This window comes from Drosophila subobscura, chromosome E, assembly GCF_008121235.1.
Source record: "Drosophila subobscura isolate 14011-0131.10 chromosome E, UCBerk_Dsub_1.0, whole genome shotgun sequence".
NCBI lineage: Eukaryota > Metazoa > Arthropoda > Insecta > Diptera > Drosophilidae > Drosophila > Drosophila subobscura.
The window spans coordinates 8093568-8109586 of record NC_048531.1 but is presented as its reverse complement, the minus strand read 5'-3'; the positions used below and the strand labels follow the sequence as shown (position 1 = coordinate 8109586).

The following is a 16019-nucleotide window of genomic DNA, read 5'->3' as shown; positions in this document are numbered from 1 at the left end:
AGTAACGCTGTCGCCATCGCCAAGGAATCGAACGTGTTGGAGGCGAAATTATAGTAATGATTCGTAGTTAAATATCTAGTTTTAGTATTCCATGCAATCGATTCGTTTTGGGGAAGAATTGCAGCCGAACGCCCTTGCCCCTGCCATCAGTTGGAGGCGTGCTGGCTGTCGTCCTCACTCTTGTTGCCCAGTATCCAGTCCATGAGACCCATCGTAGGGGAACGCGGCGTGGGCTGGGCTGTAAATGAACAAAGTAAATGCTGAGCAAAGCAGGGAAGATGCTGTTACTCACAATGATCCACGCCAGGAGGAGGTGGACCGGCTGCTGCTATTGCTGTTGGGGTTCCAAATGGAGTTACAGTGGCTACTGCCGCCGATCCTGATGCCTGCTTGGCCATGTCCCTTTGCAGCTGAACCATTTGCTGCAGGCGTTGCTCACGCTCGTCCACGATGGCCTTGTCCTTTGAGTGTTTCACCGTTTGCAGCTCGGCCAATCTATTCGAGAAATAAATATAGTCACGACATACAGTGCGGAGATGGCGACATACTTCTGCTTCAAGTCACTGCCCCTGGTATTGGTGACTACTGCCAGATCGGTGCTGCTGGCGTTGCTCGTCTTTCTGGGAGTACTGGCACTGCTCGCGGCGCTGGCAGCCACTGCAGCTGCAAAGATAAAACGTTGAACATAATGAGGATATGGAATCATCTCCTAGGTATATGTGGAACTTACGATCGTCGCTGGAACGAACGCGCTCGGTCTCCAGCTGCCTCAGAGTGTCCGACAGTTTAAGCTGCAGGTGATCGCGTTCCTGCAGCAACTGGCCCAGCTCGAGTATCATCTCCTCGACACGCATGTCTCGTTGATGGAGCATCATCAGTGCATAGTCGAGGTCCGCCTTCAGCACGTACTCTGACTGCGTTTCAACTCCAACAGCGCCGCCGGCACCCTGATGCTGCAGCCGGAACGGATCGTACTGGGCGGCGAGACGAGCATACTCTGCCGAGCGTATGGCCAGCTGCTCCTTGAGCGTGACAATCTCCATCTCTTGCGTCTCCAGTGCCTTTTGCATTTTCAGCAACGAGTCGTTGTCCTCTGACTGGGGAGCTGCCGCCTCTGTAGGATATTGCTGCTGCTGCTGCTGGTGCTGGTGCTGCTGAAGCTGCTGCTGTACCTGTTCCAGCTGAGCCTTGAACGCAGCTTCCCTTTGCGACAGATGGTCCTGCCATATGTTGGCCACCTCCCCACACTTTTGCTCCACCAACGCCTCCCACTGCTGGTTTAGCGCATCCAGATCAGGTATCGAACTCTGACTCTGCTGAAGCATTTCCAGGGACTTGCGCAGCTCGGCTATTTCAATGTTCTTGGTGTCCAGCTCGAGCACGGTATGCTTCATCTTGTCCTCCAGCTCCAGGCTCGACAAAACATGATTGTTCAGCACACGCAGCTCCTCCTCCATGTCGGACTTTTCCAATAGCATTTGCTGGCACTGCGTCCGCAGCTGTTGCAGCTCCTGATCTGTCTCTGTGGCTGCCACCGGGGCCGGAAGTGAGACCTCCTCCCTCTCCTCTTTCAGCTGCTTGATCTGCAAGCGCAGCAATTGCAACTCCTGGTTCTTGGTTAGTATCTCAAAGACCAACTTCTCGGTCTGATCTTCGCGCATCAGCTCTTCGATCCGCTGCTTCAGGTGCACAATCTCCGACTCCTTCTCCTGCAGCTGGGCTATCTGCTCGTCACTGAGCGAGGCTGAGCTGGCCACTGATTGCTCCGATTGCTGCTGCGTCTGTCGCAACTCTTCGATTCGCTGCTGCAGGTGCACAATCTCCGACTCCTTCTCCTGCAGCTGAGCCATCTGCTGGTCACTGACCGAGACTGAGGTGGCCACCGATTGCTCCGATTGCCGCTGCGTCTGTCGCAACTCCTCAATCTCTGCCTGCCGTTGGCTCAGGCACTGCTCCACAGCCACTTTTTGTGCCCGAAGCTCTTCTAGCTCCGACTGCCGGCTCCTCAGCTGCTCCACTTCCAGTTTGAGGCTCTGCAGCTCATTGGCTTCGACTTGGCTGCCTCTAAGCTCGTCCAGCTCCGCTTGCAACTGCTGCAGATATTCTCTGAGCTCTTCCCGTTGTGCCTGCGCCTGGGCAGCCGTCTCCTCTGCCAGCTGAGCCTGTCGCCTCTCCTCCCGCAGCTGTGACTGCAGTTCCTGGCACTCGGCATTCAAGTCAGCATTTTCCGCCTGTAGATTTTCAATTTTAATGAGGGACTCTGCATCGCTGCTGCTGGGTGCAGCAGCCAAAGGTGGGGCTGTGGCAGCTGGCACATCCCATTGATCCATCTGGCTGAGCTTCTCCTGGAGTTCGCGGATGCGCGCCTGGTACATCTGCACGTCTCTGTCTTGTCGCTCCTTCAACTCGGCCATGCGATCATTGCCGGCGGTGAGTACATCGATCCGCTTGCTCAGTTTCTCCTTCTCGAGGGCGTGCTGCTGCACCAGCTCCTCGCTCTTCGCCTGACGTGCCTCCTGCAGTTGCAGCTGATGCTTCAGCTCCTCGATGATGGCCCCGTCCAGATCGTTGTCGGAGGCCGTCACTGGGGCCAGCGCCTTGCTCTTGTACTCCTTGAGCCGCTTCAGCAGCTTTGCGGTTTTCGTCTGCAGCTCGGCCTTTTGCTGCTCGGCCGTGGCCAACTGCCGCTCCAACTGCCCAATCCTCGCGTGCATCGCCTCACCATCGGGCTGTGTGCGAGTCTCAGTCGAATCTTGGGTAGCTTGAGCGGCGGCACTGGCCCAGGGATCCTCGTCGACACCCCAGTCTACTGCCAGCTGCTGCTCCGGTTCCTGCTCCTGCTGCGGATGGCAGATGTACGCCTTCTTTGGTGTTATGATTTCTTCCACCACGGGCTCCGCCTGCGTCTGGCCCCAGTCCAGTTGCTGTTGGGTTACCAGCGCCGGCACAGATTCCTCCGGGCCACCCACGCCAAAGAACATGTCCAGCGAGGGCGCGCCCGTCGGTTGGATGAGCTTCTCGAGGGCTGCCAGTCGCTCGCGCTCCTCTTCGGCGGCCCTAATCTCGGCCAGCTGCTGCTCCCGTTCGTGAAGCAATCGCTCAAACTCAGCCAGCCGGCGCTCCTGTTCGGAAACCGACTGATTGCGGGCCACGAGCTTTGTTTCCAGATCCTGGGCGTGCTTCTCCAAATCCGAGACATTTCGCTGCAAATCCTCGATGGTGGGAGGCGGCGGTAGCGCGGGCTGGGGCTGGGAGGGAGGTGCAGCCGACAACTGATGGCTGGACACCCTCAGAGGCTGGATAATCTCGTCGAAGGGTGATGGTGCTGTGGCGGCATCGCTGGCAAAGAAAAAGGATGCAGCAGGAGCGGGAGCGGGAGCGGGAACAGATGCCTCTGCTGATGATTGCCTGGCGGCTGCTAGCTGTGCAGCCTGCTCCTCAAGTCGCGCCTGAAGTTCGATTAGTTGCTCCGTCAGCCGCTTGTTCTCCGTCTCGATGTAGACCTGGTCGTCGGTCTGGTTCTGGCCAAGGGTGTCCCATTCGGCAATCTGCTGCTGCAGCAGTTGCAGCTCCTGGGTGTGGTTGGCGCAGAGCGAGTCGATTTGCGAGCGCAGATTGTCCATCTCCGTCTTGTCCTGAATCACCTGCATGCGCAGCTCCTGCAGCTCCAAGACGTCTTGCTCGGCGCTATCCTGCTGCAAACGGAGCAGCGTCACCTCACGGCTCAGGGCGGAACGTTCTCGCTCCACCTCTTGCAGCTCCTCGGTGATGCGGCTGAGGTCCTCGCCCCGTTGACTGATCTGCTCGTGGGCCCGCTCCAGCTGCTGGGTGAGTTCGCGGCTCTCGGCAGTCGAACGCTCCATGTGGGCATTGAGGTCGCACTCAATCTCGTCCAGCTCCGTGGCCTTGGCGGCTAGCTTGGCATCGTACACCTGCCGCTGTCGCTGCAGCTCCGACTCCCTGAGGGCCAGCTGCTCGCGCAGATCAGCCAACTCCTCCTCGCTGTGGCTGCTCAACGTTTCGCGCTCCGCCTGTGCCTGAGCCATCAGCTGGCCGTGCTTGATCCTCAGCGCCTCGTAGTCCGCCCGAACTTGAACCAGTTGCTCGCGGGCATCCTCGGACTCGCTGGAAATCAGCTCTATTTGGCGGTTGCGCGCCTGCTCCCGTTCGCCCAACTCTCGCACGCGCTCTCGGAGCTGTGACTCGTGCTCCTTTTGCTGGGAGGAGTTCTGGTGCAGCTGCTGCTCGAACAGATTGGCCCGATCCTGGGCTGCGGCCTGTTGGTTGGCCAGACTGGTCATCTGCTCCTCCAGTGCGGCGCTCTTGGCGAGCAGCTCCGTGTTCTGCGACTCGAGGGACTCGATGTAGGACGCGTCCTGCTGCAGCTTGGCCTGAATGCCTCCGTGGATGGTCTCTAGCCGGCCAATGGTCACCTGGAAGTCGGCCTTGTCTCTGGCATACTGCTGCGCCAGCAGCGAGTGCTGCTCCTCTGCCGCCTGAAGCTGGGCCCGCAGCAGCGCCTCCTCCGCGCGTGGCTCCTCTGCTGCCACGGCTGCCGTCTTGTCCTGCTCGGCGTGGAGGCGCAACTGTTGCAGCTCGCGCTGCAGTGCCTGAATGGTGGCATTGCGGTGCTTGATCAGCTCCTTGGACTTGTCGAACTTGGTGGACTTTTGCTCCAGCTGGCGGTACAAGTCCGCCAGGCTGTGCTCCTGCTCCGTCTGCTGCTGCTCCCAATGGGACTGCTCGCGTCGCAACTCAGTGTTGGCACGGACCGTGTTCTGCAGTTCCACCTGCAGGCGCTGCTGCTCCTCGTCGCGCTGTTGCAGGAGATGTTCCTGCTCCTGAAGCTGCTGCCTGAGCTGACGCTGGGCGTCGCGGCTCTCCAAATTCACATGAATCTTGGCCTTCAGCTCCTCGTTGAGGCGTGCCACCTGCTCTTGCAGCTTCTCCACCAGCTCATGATCTATGGGCGTCTCCTGGGGCCGCTCTGTGAGCTCCTTGAGTCTCTGCTCCAGTTCGGCGTTCTCTTGGCTGCGCTTCTTCAGGTTGAGTGCGTACTTCTTCAGCTTCTCGCGCAGCTCCCGGTGCTTGTGCTGCTCCTCCTGCTGGGCCTGGTCCAGACTCTGGTAGAGCTCCTGCAGCTGCTGGTTGAGGGCATCGATCGTCTCCTGCTTGGTCGCCAGTTCGCTCACCTGCTGGGCGGCCAGCGACTTGCTGACCCTCAGCGATTCCTTGAGATGGCCGGGATCTTCCTCCTTGCTGCGGAGCTCCCGTAGCTCCGCCTGCGCGGTTTGAAGCTCTAGGATCTTCAGATTCAGCGTATGCTCGCTCTCGCTGAGGTTCTCGATGAGCTGCTGCTTCTGCTCGGCCACCAGGGCCTGCAGTATGCTCATCTCCCCCTCCATGGACTCGGCGCGTGCCTCCAGCTCCCGTCGAATGCGCGTCTGCTGCTCCATGTACTTCTCGTGGCCCATTTCCTTGGTGCTCAACACCTGATGGAGCTGCTCCAACTGCAACTGGAGTTCCGTCAGTTTGGCCTCCTGCGAGGCTATTAACTGCAGGTGTTCGGATTCCCCGCTGCGAAGATCGGCTATGGTCTGCACGTGCTCCTCGATCTGCTGGCGCTGCTCGGACTCTTGGCTTTGCAGCTCCTTTAGTGTCGTCTGCAATTGCTGCAGTTCCTGCGCCAGCTCCGACTGCTGTTCGTCGACTGCTGCAATGGCCAGCTGGGGCGCCTCTGGCTCGTAGCTATCCTGGAGCTCCTCCAGCTCTCGGCGCAGTCTGGACAGCTCTGCCTTGAGCTCGGCATTCTGGGCCGTAAGTTTCTCATACTCGGCCAGAGCCTTGCCATTGGGAGCCGTTACAGCGACCACAGTCTCCACGACAGTCACCGTTTCCACCGCCGTGCTGGCCTCCTTGACCTTCTGCAGCAGCTCCGTCAGCTGGGTGTGGCAGTTTTTGGCCTCCTTGGCCAGTTTCTTGGACGCATTGATCTTTGCCTGGCGATCGGCCTTGCGGTAGGCCTCCAGCTCCGAGTTCAGCTTGCTGAGGGATCGCTCGCACTTGTCGAAGAGCGCCGGGCCCCCTTCGCCGGCATCCAAGGCAGCCACCACCTCCGAGGAGCGCTGCATTGAGCTCAGCTCCTGCGAGAGGTTCGACCGCTCGCTCAGCTGCATCGAGAGCTGCTCCTTCTCGCGTTGCAGGTCCTCTTTTTCCTGATGTCCTTCGGTCAGTCTTGACTCCAGCCGCGAGTTGTCAGCTTGTAGGCGCTGCAGTTGCTCCTTTTGGTCATCCAATCTCGCCTGGAAGTCCCCATTCTCCGCCACCAGCTGCTCCATCTTCTCCAGCACCTCGCGTCGCTCGTTGGAAAACAGCTCGATCCTCTGGAGCAGTTCGCTGCGCTCTTCCCTGAGCTGGTTGAGACTCTCGCTGGCATCGGGCGTGAGATCCGTTTGAGTAAGTTCACTCACGACACTGGGCAGCAGGGGGATGGGCGCCACCGCTGTCTCCTGCTCCTCTTGCTGCTGCTGCTGCTTCTGTTCCTGGGCATCACCCTCACTGGCCGGACGACGCGGTTCGAAGCTTTCCAGCTGCTGCTGCGAGGGACGTTCGACAATCTCGATGGACTCGGCGGAGCTGGAGGAGCTAATCTTTTCCAGTTTGTCCAGCAACTCCATGTTCTCGTTGACGTAGCGGGAAAGCTTCTTGTCCAGGATCTCCTTCTCGGCTTGGAGTGTCTGTATTTGGTCTATCTGCTCCTGTGCCTGCTGCTCCAGCTGCTGGACGCGTTGCGAGAGTTGTTCCTCCATATGGACCTCGCTCAGCTCGGACTCCACGCGGGCGGACTCGTTGCCCTGCTGCAGAGCTTCAAGGGCTTGCTGGAGTTCCATTTTCTGTTCCTCCAACAGCCGAACGGCCTCCCTTTGCAGAGGATTGATCTCGTGCTGCGTCTGTTCATCTGCCTCCCCCTCTCCATCTCCCTCTTCCTGCATATTAGACAGCTGCCACTGGCCCTTCTCGTCCTCCAGCACAGTGATTCGCTGTTGCAGCTCCTCGTTCTGTGCCGCCAGAGCGCTCAACTTTTGCTGACTGTCCTCCGACTGAATCTTTTGCAGCTGCTTCTCCGCCTGCTTGCATTTCAGCTTCAGCTTGATGTTGGCCTTGTTGGACTCGTCCAGCTTCTGCTTGAGAAGCTGCAGCTCTTCCCTCAGCTGCTCGCTGGCCGAGTGGTCCTCCTCGTCCAGAAATAGCGGCTTGCTCCGGCTGCTCTGGGCGAGCTTCTCCTCGAGCAGGCGCAGATTCACATTGAGCACATTCAGTTCGGTTGTCTTCTCGGCCAGCTCTTCGCTCTGCTCGGCCATGGCAGCCTTTTGCTGCTCCAGTTGCGTGCACTGGGCGGCAATCGTCGCTTCCAGCTGAATCAGACGCTCGGAGACGTTGCTGTCGTTCACCTCCAGCTTTGTGGGAGAGTCGGCTTCGCGTCTCAGTTCATCATAGGCTGCCTGGAGGGTGCTCAGCTGCTTGGCCAGCTCTTCATTGACCTGAACCTCTGTGTTAGTAGACTCGGATTGGCTGATCTGCTGCTGCTGCTCCTGCAGCTGCTCCCGCGCCGTGCTCAGCTCGTCGGTGAGCTCGCATCGCGTCGTCTCCAGAATGTCGTTAATGTTTTCCAGCTCGGACAGGCGCTCCTTCATGGCCACCACCTCAGAGTGTAGGCGGGAGTGCTCCTGTTCCTGCAGGCTGTTTCTCTCGGGCACCGCATCGGAACGCAGCTGCTCCAACTCTTCGTCTCTCCGCGTTAAAGTGCGCTGCAACTCGGCCCCGGACAATTCCAATTGCTCGATGAGGCTGGCCCGCCTGGCCAACTCTTGGCGCAACTCCACTACCTCCTGCTCCTGCCGGCTCTGTTTGAGCTCGGTGATCTTCATTCTGTTCTTCAGCAACTTCATTCGCGTCTCGTCCAAGGCGTCTGCTGGCTGCTGCTGCTGTTGCTGCTGCAGATCCAAGGCCGAGCGATGTCGGGAGACGGAAGCATTGGCCTCTGGCACCGCCGCATGCCGTAGATCAGTCATCGAGGAGCCCAGATCAGCAGTGGTGCGGCTGTGGCTGAAGCTCTGGCTATGGCCCTGGCCCTGGCTCTGGCTCTGACTGAGGCTGGACCTGATGGAGAGCAGCGATTTGGCCATATCTTGTTTTCGCTGCTCGAGGAGCGCTCGATTCTGTTCCGTGCGTTGGGTGAGCATCAACAGTTTCTCACTGGCACTGGCAGGCAGCTGAGGTTTGTCCTTTGTGTCCTTTGTGGGCGTAACGAGGGGGGTGGAGGCATCAGCGACTGAGACGCCGCCCCCCGAACGCGCCTTGAGCATGGTCAGCTGCTGTCCCAGTACTTTCAGCGATTCCATTGATTCACTGTTGCTGGGCCGGCGCTGCGCTCGCTCCCGCAGTTCCAGCAAACGCTCCTAAGGCAATGAAACGTAGCTTCAAAAGTGAATGGAAGGAGAAAGTGGGTTTGAGGGGTTTTAGTCACCTGCTGTTTGGATAGATTTTCTTTTAGGCTGTCCAGGCGACCTTTGCTCCCGCCTCCACCTCCGCCGCCTATCGTTGTGCTGGTGGATACATTCTGTGAGGGTAAAAGAGGAAATAAATTGGGTTCTGCAATTAGGGAAATGGAACTTGTTCCACCACTCACTTGCAACAGGGACAAATCATTCGAGCTGCCCGTTAACCGCATATATCCTTCGGCATCTTCGTTTTCGTTATGCTGCAAAGAGAACAAGGAGTTTAATATGCAGATACTAGCAGCAAAAGTCCCTCCAAAGGAGCTCTTATTACACACCTGGACCATGGAAAAATCCAAAGAACTTTCCAGGCCAGCAGCATCTGTGGCAGTGTTCTCAGCCATGTTGTCGTGTTAGTCGTCGACTCGCGTCAATTGCAAACAGTTCACCCTAACTAAGTACCAACAATTAAAACTGGGTAATGAAAAAACAAATATTAGGCACTGGCTATCTCCTTGGAGGATATGTCCAATGTCGTGTGTCGTCGTTGATGAAGTTCGCTGCGCTAGCTATCGACATTTGCAGATATATAATGGATGCAACGACAGCGTATCAACCGACGTTTGTTTAGCATATCAAAATATACATATTTCTAGTGGAAATCTAAGTTTTTGGAATTCGTGGCAAAGGCAAATGACGTGTGTTGTAGTGTTTGGCAAATGTCGTGCAGTGTGACCGCGGATTTATCGATCAAAAATACCGACAGACCCTCGGAAATATACCAAATTATACCTTTTCATTTTAAAAGTATACCGTACATCTTAAATAACTTTCCTCGATTTTGATGTTCTATTTAATATTACTAACTAGTTAGCATTGTCAGCGCTAAAATTAAAATTTTATCCACATCATCAATCAATTCTCTAAAAGATTGGCTAGTTTGAATAACTTATTTTTATTGGATTGCTTACAAAATAAGGAATAAACTAAAAAGGTCTACCAAAAAAAAATAGTATAAAACGTACGTGAGTGGTAATGGAATGTTACATCATTTGACCGCTTGTTGCTTGTCAACCGATAGTATAGTATGGACGTTTTTGTACCCTATTACAATTTCGTTTACAAAGTTTCTTTTAAACATTACGAATGACTTTGTGTTGATCTCGATACATTCTCGGTTTCTAAAACCTTTCAATTTTTTTGCACTGATTGGAGCCTGAGATTGGCAACATTTCCTCAATTTGAGGATATCCTTTCCCCAGGGTACTAAATGTGAGCTCATTACATGCATCCATTGATTTTTGGCTTCTTTTACACTTTCTTTCAAAATTGTAGGTTTAAAAATTGAAAACTTGATTTATTCAAAACTTTGCAATATAAATGCGAAACTTTTAACTTATGGTATTAGCATAATCCACTTAAAGATAAACCTAAAGCTAAACTAAGATCCAAGTAGTACGTATCCTTCGACAGCAATAAATACATTTATTTATGTTTTCTGTCAGGATCTCTCTACAAATTAGAGGAAGAGTCCGCGGCTGTTTCGGCCACATTGTCTACACTGCCGCTGGCAATAGTTACGCTGCCGCTGGCGCTGCTGCTGCTTCTGTTTGTGTTACGTTCGCTGCGAGCACGTATCAGGGTGTTGATGAGATCAAACAGTTGGTCATCGCTGGGACTGCACTGGAGCAGCAACTGCTGTACGAAAGCAAAGCGCTCCGTGTCGGAGCGATTGCCGCTCTGGAGGATGTCAGGGACCTGGGCCAACAGGCTGTTACGGCAGTTGTTGTTGATCTTGGACTTGGCGCATATGTAGTCGAGCACCGAGTTCAGATTGAGCCGATCACACACCACCGACGAGAGGTTCTCGCGCACGGCGTGGTCCAGAAAGTCCTTGGAATGATTCTCGGAAAGTGTCTCCAGCACATTCGTCTTGAGCTTATCGTTATTGCTCATTTGGCTGGACAGGAACTTGGCCACAATGCTGGCACTCTTCTGAGGGGGGCCTGCGGCCTCGTCAAAGTAGCGCTGCAGAACGGTCTCCAGGGGGCACTGGCTCACCAACAGATCTAGCGCCTTGTCTGTGTCCATAATAGCCAGATCCTGGCAGACTGCGGTCTCTGTCCTCGATTTCTTGTGGCTCTCCCCAGTGTTGGCTGCCCCGGCATTGGAATTGGGGGTCGTCGTTGTTGAGTCGTTCCATTTGAGGGTGGTGAAAGCCTCCTCCTCCACAACATCTGTGGACTTGTCAAGCATTTTGTCCGCTGTGGCTGACCTGGCCGTTTGCTCGTGGGCAAACCTCTCAATCTCAATGATGCTGTCCAGGCGACCACGGCGCTTCAGTGCGGATGTCTGGGCGATCTTGTCCATCAGCAGACAGCGCTTGGGCTTGCTGCTGCGACTCTCGTCCGCGTCCCGCAGATATTCCTTGGTCACAGACACGGGTGGATCGTGGAAACTTACACGCTTGCGCTTCAGGGCTGGCGACTCGTACGACATGGAGTCATCGATGCTCTCACAGCGCAACTTTCGCTTCAGGATGCTCACCGACGGACTGGCCGAGGGAGAGGGCAGACGCTTCGAGAACACCAGCAACTCTTTGGCGTGTATGGGGGTGGACGTATGCTCTGTGCCCGTCAGCTCGTTCAGCTCACTGGTGGGCGTGAACATCTGCTCTGCACGGTCGAGCACACGGGCCGGAGTGACCTGAACACGACCCGACAGGGGGGCATACGGCGAGATAGAGCCACCGCCACCGTCCAGTTTCTTGTTGCGAATCATATTGATCAGCTGAGCCCCACGTCCGGTCAAGTGCCCAGTTGGCTTCGGCCGCAGTGTGGGGCTGGTGGAGTTGTTGGTCTGCTTGCGATCCGGTGGAGAATTCTGAAAGCAGAGAGGGAAAAGCATTAGTATAAGCAGTGGAAGGAATGCTTTGGACTTCTTTCTGTAGTCACCAAATTGCACAAGCGAGCACTGGGTTTCCTTGGCGAGGTCTCTGAAGCGGGAATTGCCTCCGCACTGCTTCCGGGCAGGAATTGAGTGGAGGCTATCGGTTCCACTGGCATATCCGGTGGGGTTAACTGGGTATCCAGAGGATCAGCAGCAGCAGTTGCTGCCTCTGGGAATAAATCTTCGCTTTGCATGGGGGTGGATTTTGCGATCCTTATTTTGCCGACAGCTGAAATCGAGGCATAAGGTTACTCACATATCGTTCGTTGGGCAGACCAGTTTCGTTTACCTGCTAAACTAGTAGAGGGGGAAGCCACTGGCAGTGGCAATGGCAGTGGCTGTGTCTTCTTGGGCGACCGTAGCTGTCGCTCGGGCGTGGCAGGTGGTGGCTGTGTTTCCGCTTCTTTCATCGCTGCACGCTTCCGGGTCTGACGCATAGGCAACTCCTCACTGGGCTCCTCCAATGTTTCCGCCAGAGTGCGTGGCTTGCGGAATTTATTCTCTGTGCTTGGATCGGTACCGGGATTGGCAGCCTCTTGTCTCTTGCGACTGGGAGTGACGGCCGGCTCGACGACGGGCAGGCTTTCCGAGATAACGATCACATCATCCTCGTTATTATCCTCGGCTGCGATGGCCAGTTCGCCCTGCTTGCTCTTGGCAATCACCACTTTCTTGGGCGTCCACGGCTTAATTGAGGAAGAGTCCTGGGACTGGCTCATGTCATTGTACAGAGCGGGAATGTCCGATTTCTCCGCGAAGCGTTCCTTCTGGCGATCCGTCAGTTTCTCCGGATTCAAGCTCCACACAGAGGGTATGATAACGAACAGATCCTCGCCCTTGAAGATATCCCTTAGCTGGTTGGCCATCGTCTTCATTTGCAGCTTGCGGAACTTCTCCTGAATGGACCGCTTCCACTCGTCCAGAAAGCTGCCCTCGCACTTTTGCTTGTTCCAGCACTGAATGGCAGCCGTTAAAGTCGGCTTTAGGGCATCAAAGACCACCATCAGTTCGTTCTGGCGCAAATCAAGAATCACATTACGCAGCGTATTGAGGCAGGCCTCCAGGATCGGCTGCGTCGGATGCTCAAACACGGCCTGGAGCAGGCCGAATACATCCTTGTACAGGGGAGGATCTTTGCAGAGGCCCAGCTTGAGCACTGCGGACACATACGCGTCGAAGAACTCGTAGAAGAGCGGCTCATCTTTGCTCTTCAGCAGATCGACCAAGGTCGTCTTCAGGTCCCCCAAGAACTTCTTCCTATCGGGGCCGTTCTGGCCGGCGTTGATGAGCTGTCGCCACTGCTCGCAGAAGCTGCTGTCGAAGACGTTGCTCACGCGGCGGCCGGCAAAGGCGGCGCAGGTCTGCAGAGGCCACAGCACCCAAGTGTCCAGCAGGGCGGCATTATGCGGCAGTCGATACTCGAGCGCATTGTCGCGCAGGTAGCTGGTCATGGCCTGTGACACCTGTCGCCAGATGTGCAGCTTAACGGCAAAGTCTTCGTGATCCTCCTCCTCGTTGGGCTGCATCAGGAGCTCCGCGAACGAGCTGAGCAAACGAAACTCATTTTGGTTGCTGGCATCAATGTTGTTTGTGGCGAAAATCGACGATATGCATCTCTGCAGTATGGACGGCGGCACCTCCTTCTTGGCCTTGAGGCACAGCTTCAGGTACGCCTCGAGGACGTCCAGGAAGTCGCTGCCGGCCACACGCTTCATCTCTAGGGTCTCGCTCGCTATGGTGTTGAAAACGGCACGCACTACGCGACCAGTTGAGCCGTCAGCGTATAGCAGACTCGACTCGATTTCCCCGCAGCAGGCTATGTTGAAGGGTGCAACGCCCAGCCTGAACATTGCCAGGCATAGGTTGCGCATCAGTAGTTGGAGCAACAGCTGCTCCGACTCCGTCGAGTCGTTCTCGCTGAGCAGCTTCATGCCGGCCACTGCGGCCGCCAGCAGGGGACGCCAGTGCTGCTGCAGGACCTCCTCACTCATCAATGGTGAGGGCTGGGCGAGGGTCTCCAGGCGTAGGTCACGCATCAGACGCTGCAGGGGCTCACTGAAGTCTACATTCCACAGCGAGACCAAGCAGGGCAGAGCGAGCTCCCGGGATGACTGATAGTTATGGGCCAATCCGGTGGCAAGACCTCGCGGGCCCCCGCCAAATGTGAAGCTGAGGAAGTGCTCGACGGCATTGTCGAAGGTCTTTGGCAGCTCCGAGTGCAGGCAGGTGATGAGGTACCACCAGACCCTCAGCTTGATTCCGCTCACATGAGAGGAGCGCGACTGAGAGGTGCGCAGGGGTATCAAGAGCAGGCGAAGGCGCTTCGAGGATGCCAGCTCATCGTAGGCAGCGAAAATCTTTATGAGCACGCGCCAGCAGAGGAAGGACTCGGAGCGCACTGCGTGGTCTACATTGCGGAAGCCCAGCTCAACGATGGACAGGAATTTGTTGATGTAGGTGCAGCCCCGCAGCAGCTCCTCGTCCATTATCTGCACCAACAGTGTCCAGATCTTGTGCCAGTTTGGGTTCTTTGCATCTCGCATCTCCCCAATCAGCGGTATGTACTTGTTGACAAAGTCGCTCCTCAATTGCTGCCAACAGCTCGCTGCATGTATCACGCTCACGTCCAGGGCCACCAGAGCCTCCGCCATCGCGGCCACGGCACAGTTCTGTATGTTCCGGTCTGCGTCGAACATCAGCGGTAGGATTTCGCCCAGCCAGAATTCAACGAGTTCATTATCAGTGAAGGAAGTGCCTATCAGGCCCGAAGTCTTGCAGCTGCTGGCCAGCAAGTTTATCATCTGAGGGCACCAATGTTTGTTTGAATGACTACTGGCACATTTCGGCCAAAGAACGAAATTCTACTTACGGTGCAATAATTCTGACGACGACCAGACGAAAGCACTTCTTTGGTCGACAGCTGCACGGTGTGGTATGCTTCCCCCGCTTTTGCAACGTCTTCGGTATCCATTTCTGTGTTTGCGTTATCTTTTAGTTGACTATTATTAAATATATAAGTGGGCAAAAGTTAATGCCACAAGGTTTTTTTTTTCACAATGAAGAAAAGCGCGCGAACTGCTGCACCAGTGTGACCGCGGAATTATCGATACCGTCAGGGCCTCGAAAATATACCGAAATATACCTTTGCATTTTCAAAATATACTGTAAAAATACAGTGAATCTTATTTTTTTTAAATTTTCCCCCGATTTTTATTTTCCAGTTTATTTCTGCTATAAGGGAAAGAATTTGACTACACAATGATAAATAATACACATAATATTATAAAAGAAACATATAAACCTTACCAAATTTATTAAATACAATGTCGATAAAATCGATAGTCGTTTGCTCCCTAGAATTACTCGTTTTACAGCACTTGCCGAAAAGTGCTCTGTCTGTTGATGGCGTTTGGACGAGCCGCCCTCATCGCCTTCGATAGCTCAGTTGGTAGAGCGGTGGACTGTAGAAAGTTTAGTACCGAAGATATCCATAGGTCGCTGGTTCAAATCCGGCTCGAAGGATTGTGTGAATTATTTTTGTTATTTTTGAATAACATTTTTATTATGTGCTAACACGCTTAGCACAAACTCAGCAAAAACGGAATGTTTTTTTGTGTAGTAGAAGCATTGTAAGTCAAAAATTGTACAACCACAGTACTACTTTTTTTTTTTAATATTTATATTTTTTTAACGATCGCCACGCCCACGTTCTTCCCCAAACCAACACAACCAAAAAACATTTTACAGCACTCGCTAAACAGTGCTCTATCTCTTGAGGCCGATTGGACGAGCCTCCCTCATCGCCTTCGATAGCTCAGTTGGTAGAGCGGTGGACTGTAGAAAGTTTCGAACCGAAGATATCCATAGGTCGCTGGTTCAAATCCGGCTCGAAGGATTAGTGGCTTCTTTTTTATTATCTTTTTATTACAAAATCTTATTACATTTGTTTATTGTAAAACAAGCGCCGCATAAGCCGTTTGTTTATTTAGTCAAATCGTTAGTCGAAAACTAGGAGTAGAGTACAACTTTTGTATAGATAGTATGTATGTATGTATATGTATTATTTTGGTTTTTTGAAGCGATAGTCAATGCCATCGCTCATGGTTTCAGAACTAATTGACAGAAATTTAGATCAATTTAGCAACAAATAAACTATTTGTTAAATTCATGAAGATCGACGTGGTATGAGTGTTTTAAAAAGACGCTCGAGATGTTCCTCCGATTGACTATCCGATTAATATTATTACCTCTCGCTGCGGATCATGATCTTTTCCACACCAGCTTACCGTAATATTGGAATTTTATGGATTATTCATTAATGCAATTTATTAATTGCAATATTTATAGTCGTCTGCTACAATTGGAATTACAAATTGTACAGCTTAAAAAAAGGCTCTGTCTGTTGTTGCCGTTTGGACAGACTCGTCTCGTCGCCTTCGATAGCTCAGTTGGTAGAGCGGTGGACTGTAGAAAGTTTCGAACCGAAGATATCCATAGGTCGCTGGTTCAAATCCGGCTCGAAGGATTTGTGTCGATTTTTTTTTATTAATTTTAAATAACAATTTTTGTATG

The 16019-nt window shown here is 54.0% G+C and overlaps 3 protein-coding genes and 3 non-coding genes across 7 annotated transcripts in view; 4 read left to right on the top strand and 2 right to left on the bottom strand.

Annotated features, from left to right (window-relative positions):
• Nucleotides 1-16019, top strand: part of LOC117891784 (RNA-binding protein 8A) — a 187586-nt gene that overhangs the window by 50338 nt on the left and 121229 nt on the right. The gene's annotated exons all lie outside the window — the stretch shown is intronic.
• On the bottom strand, nt 97-9221 carry LOC117891762 (protein lava lamp). 2 transcript variants are annotated; one of them, XM_034797384.1, is made up of 7 exons: nt 8837-9221; nt 8690-8761; nt 8528-8620; nt 731-8459; nt 549-663; nt 293-495; nt 97-238 (listed from the first exon to the last, which is right to left on the bottom strand). In XM_034797384.1, exons 1-7 carry the CDS (start codon nt 8900-8902, stop codon nt 147-149), a joined length of 8370 nt encoding a protein of 2789 aa, XP_034653275.1. In that variant the 5' UTR covers nt 8903-9221; the 3' UTR covers nt 97-146. The 2 variants fall into 2 exon arrangements, with proteins under 2 accessions (XP_034653275.1, XP_034653276.1); XM_034797385.1 differs by lacking the exons at nt 97-238; nt 293-495; nt 549-663 and having other exon boundaries at nt 1281-1522; nt 3933-8459.
• LOC117891765 (telomere-associated protein RIF1) lies at nt 9820-14529 on the bottom strand. Its single transcript, XM_034797405.1, has 4 exons — nt 14317-14529; nt 11737-14248; nt 11453-11676; nt 9820-11381 (listed from the first exon to the last, which is right to left on the bottom strand). Exons 1-4 carry the CDS (start codon nt 14416-14418, stop codon nt 10011-10013), a joined length of 4209 nt encoding a protein of 1402 aa, XP_034653296.1. The 5' UTR covers nt 14419-14529; the 3' UTR covers nt 9820-10010.
• Trnay-gua lies at nt 14878-14969 on the top strand. The gene is given in 2 exon segments: nt 14878-14914; nt 14934-14969. It is a non-coding gene; the product is annotated as a tRNA-Tyr (tRNA).
• Nucleotides 15251-15342, top strand: Trnay-gua. Its single transcript is given in 2 exon segments — nt 15251-15287; nt 15307-15342. It is a non-coding gene; the product is annotated as a tRNA-Tyr (tRNA).
• On the top strand, nt 15881-15972 carry Trnay-gua. The gene is given in 2 exon segments: nt 15881-15917; nt 15937-15972. It is a non-coding gene; the product is annotated as a tRNA-Tyr (tRNA).

Coding starts and splice junctions, on each gene's coding strand:
- LOC117891765 (XM_034797405.1), bottom strand. CDS start 14,418: ATGGATACCGAAGACGTTGCAAAAGCGGGGGAAGCATACCACACCGTG. Junction 14,249..14,316: donor GTCGTCAGAATTATTGCACC/GTAAGTAGAATT, acceptor TGGTGCCCTCAG/ATGATAAACTTGCTGGCCAG. Junction 11,677..11,736: donor CCCCTCTACTAGTTTAGCAG/GTAAACGAAACT, acceptor CCTCGATTTCAG/CTGTCGGCAAAATAAGGATC.
- LOC117891762 (XM_034797384.1), bottom strand. CDS start 8,902: ATGGCTGAGAACACTGCCACAGATGCTGCTGGCCTGGAAAGTTCTTTG. Junction 8,762..8,836: donor TGGATTTTTCCATGGTCCAG/GTGTGTAATAAG, acceptor TTCTCTTTGCAG/CATAACGAAAACGAAGATGC. Junction 8,621..8,689: donor ATGATTTGTCCCTGTTGCAA/GTGAGTGGTGGA, acceptor TTACCCTCACAG/AATGTATCCACCAGCACAAC.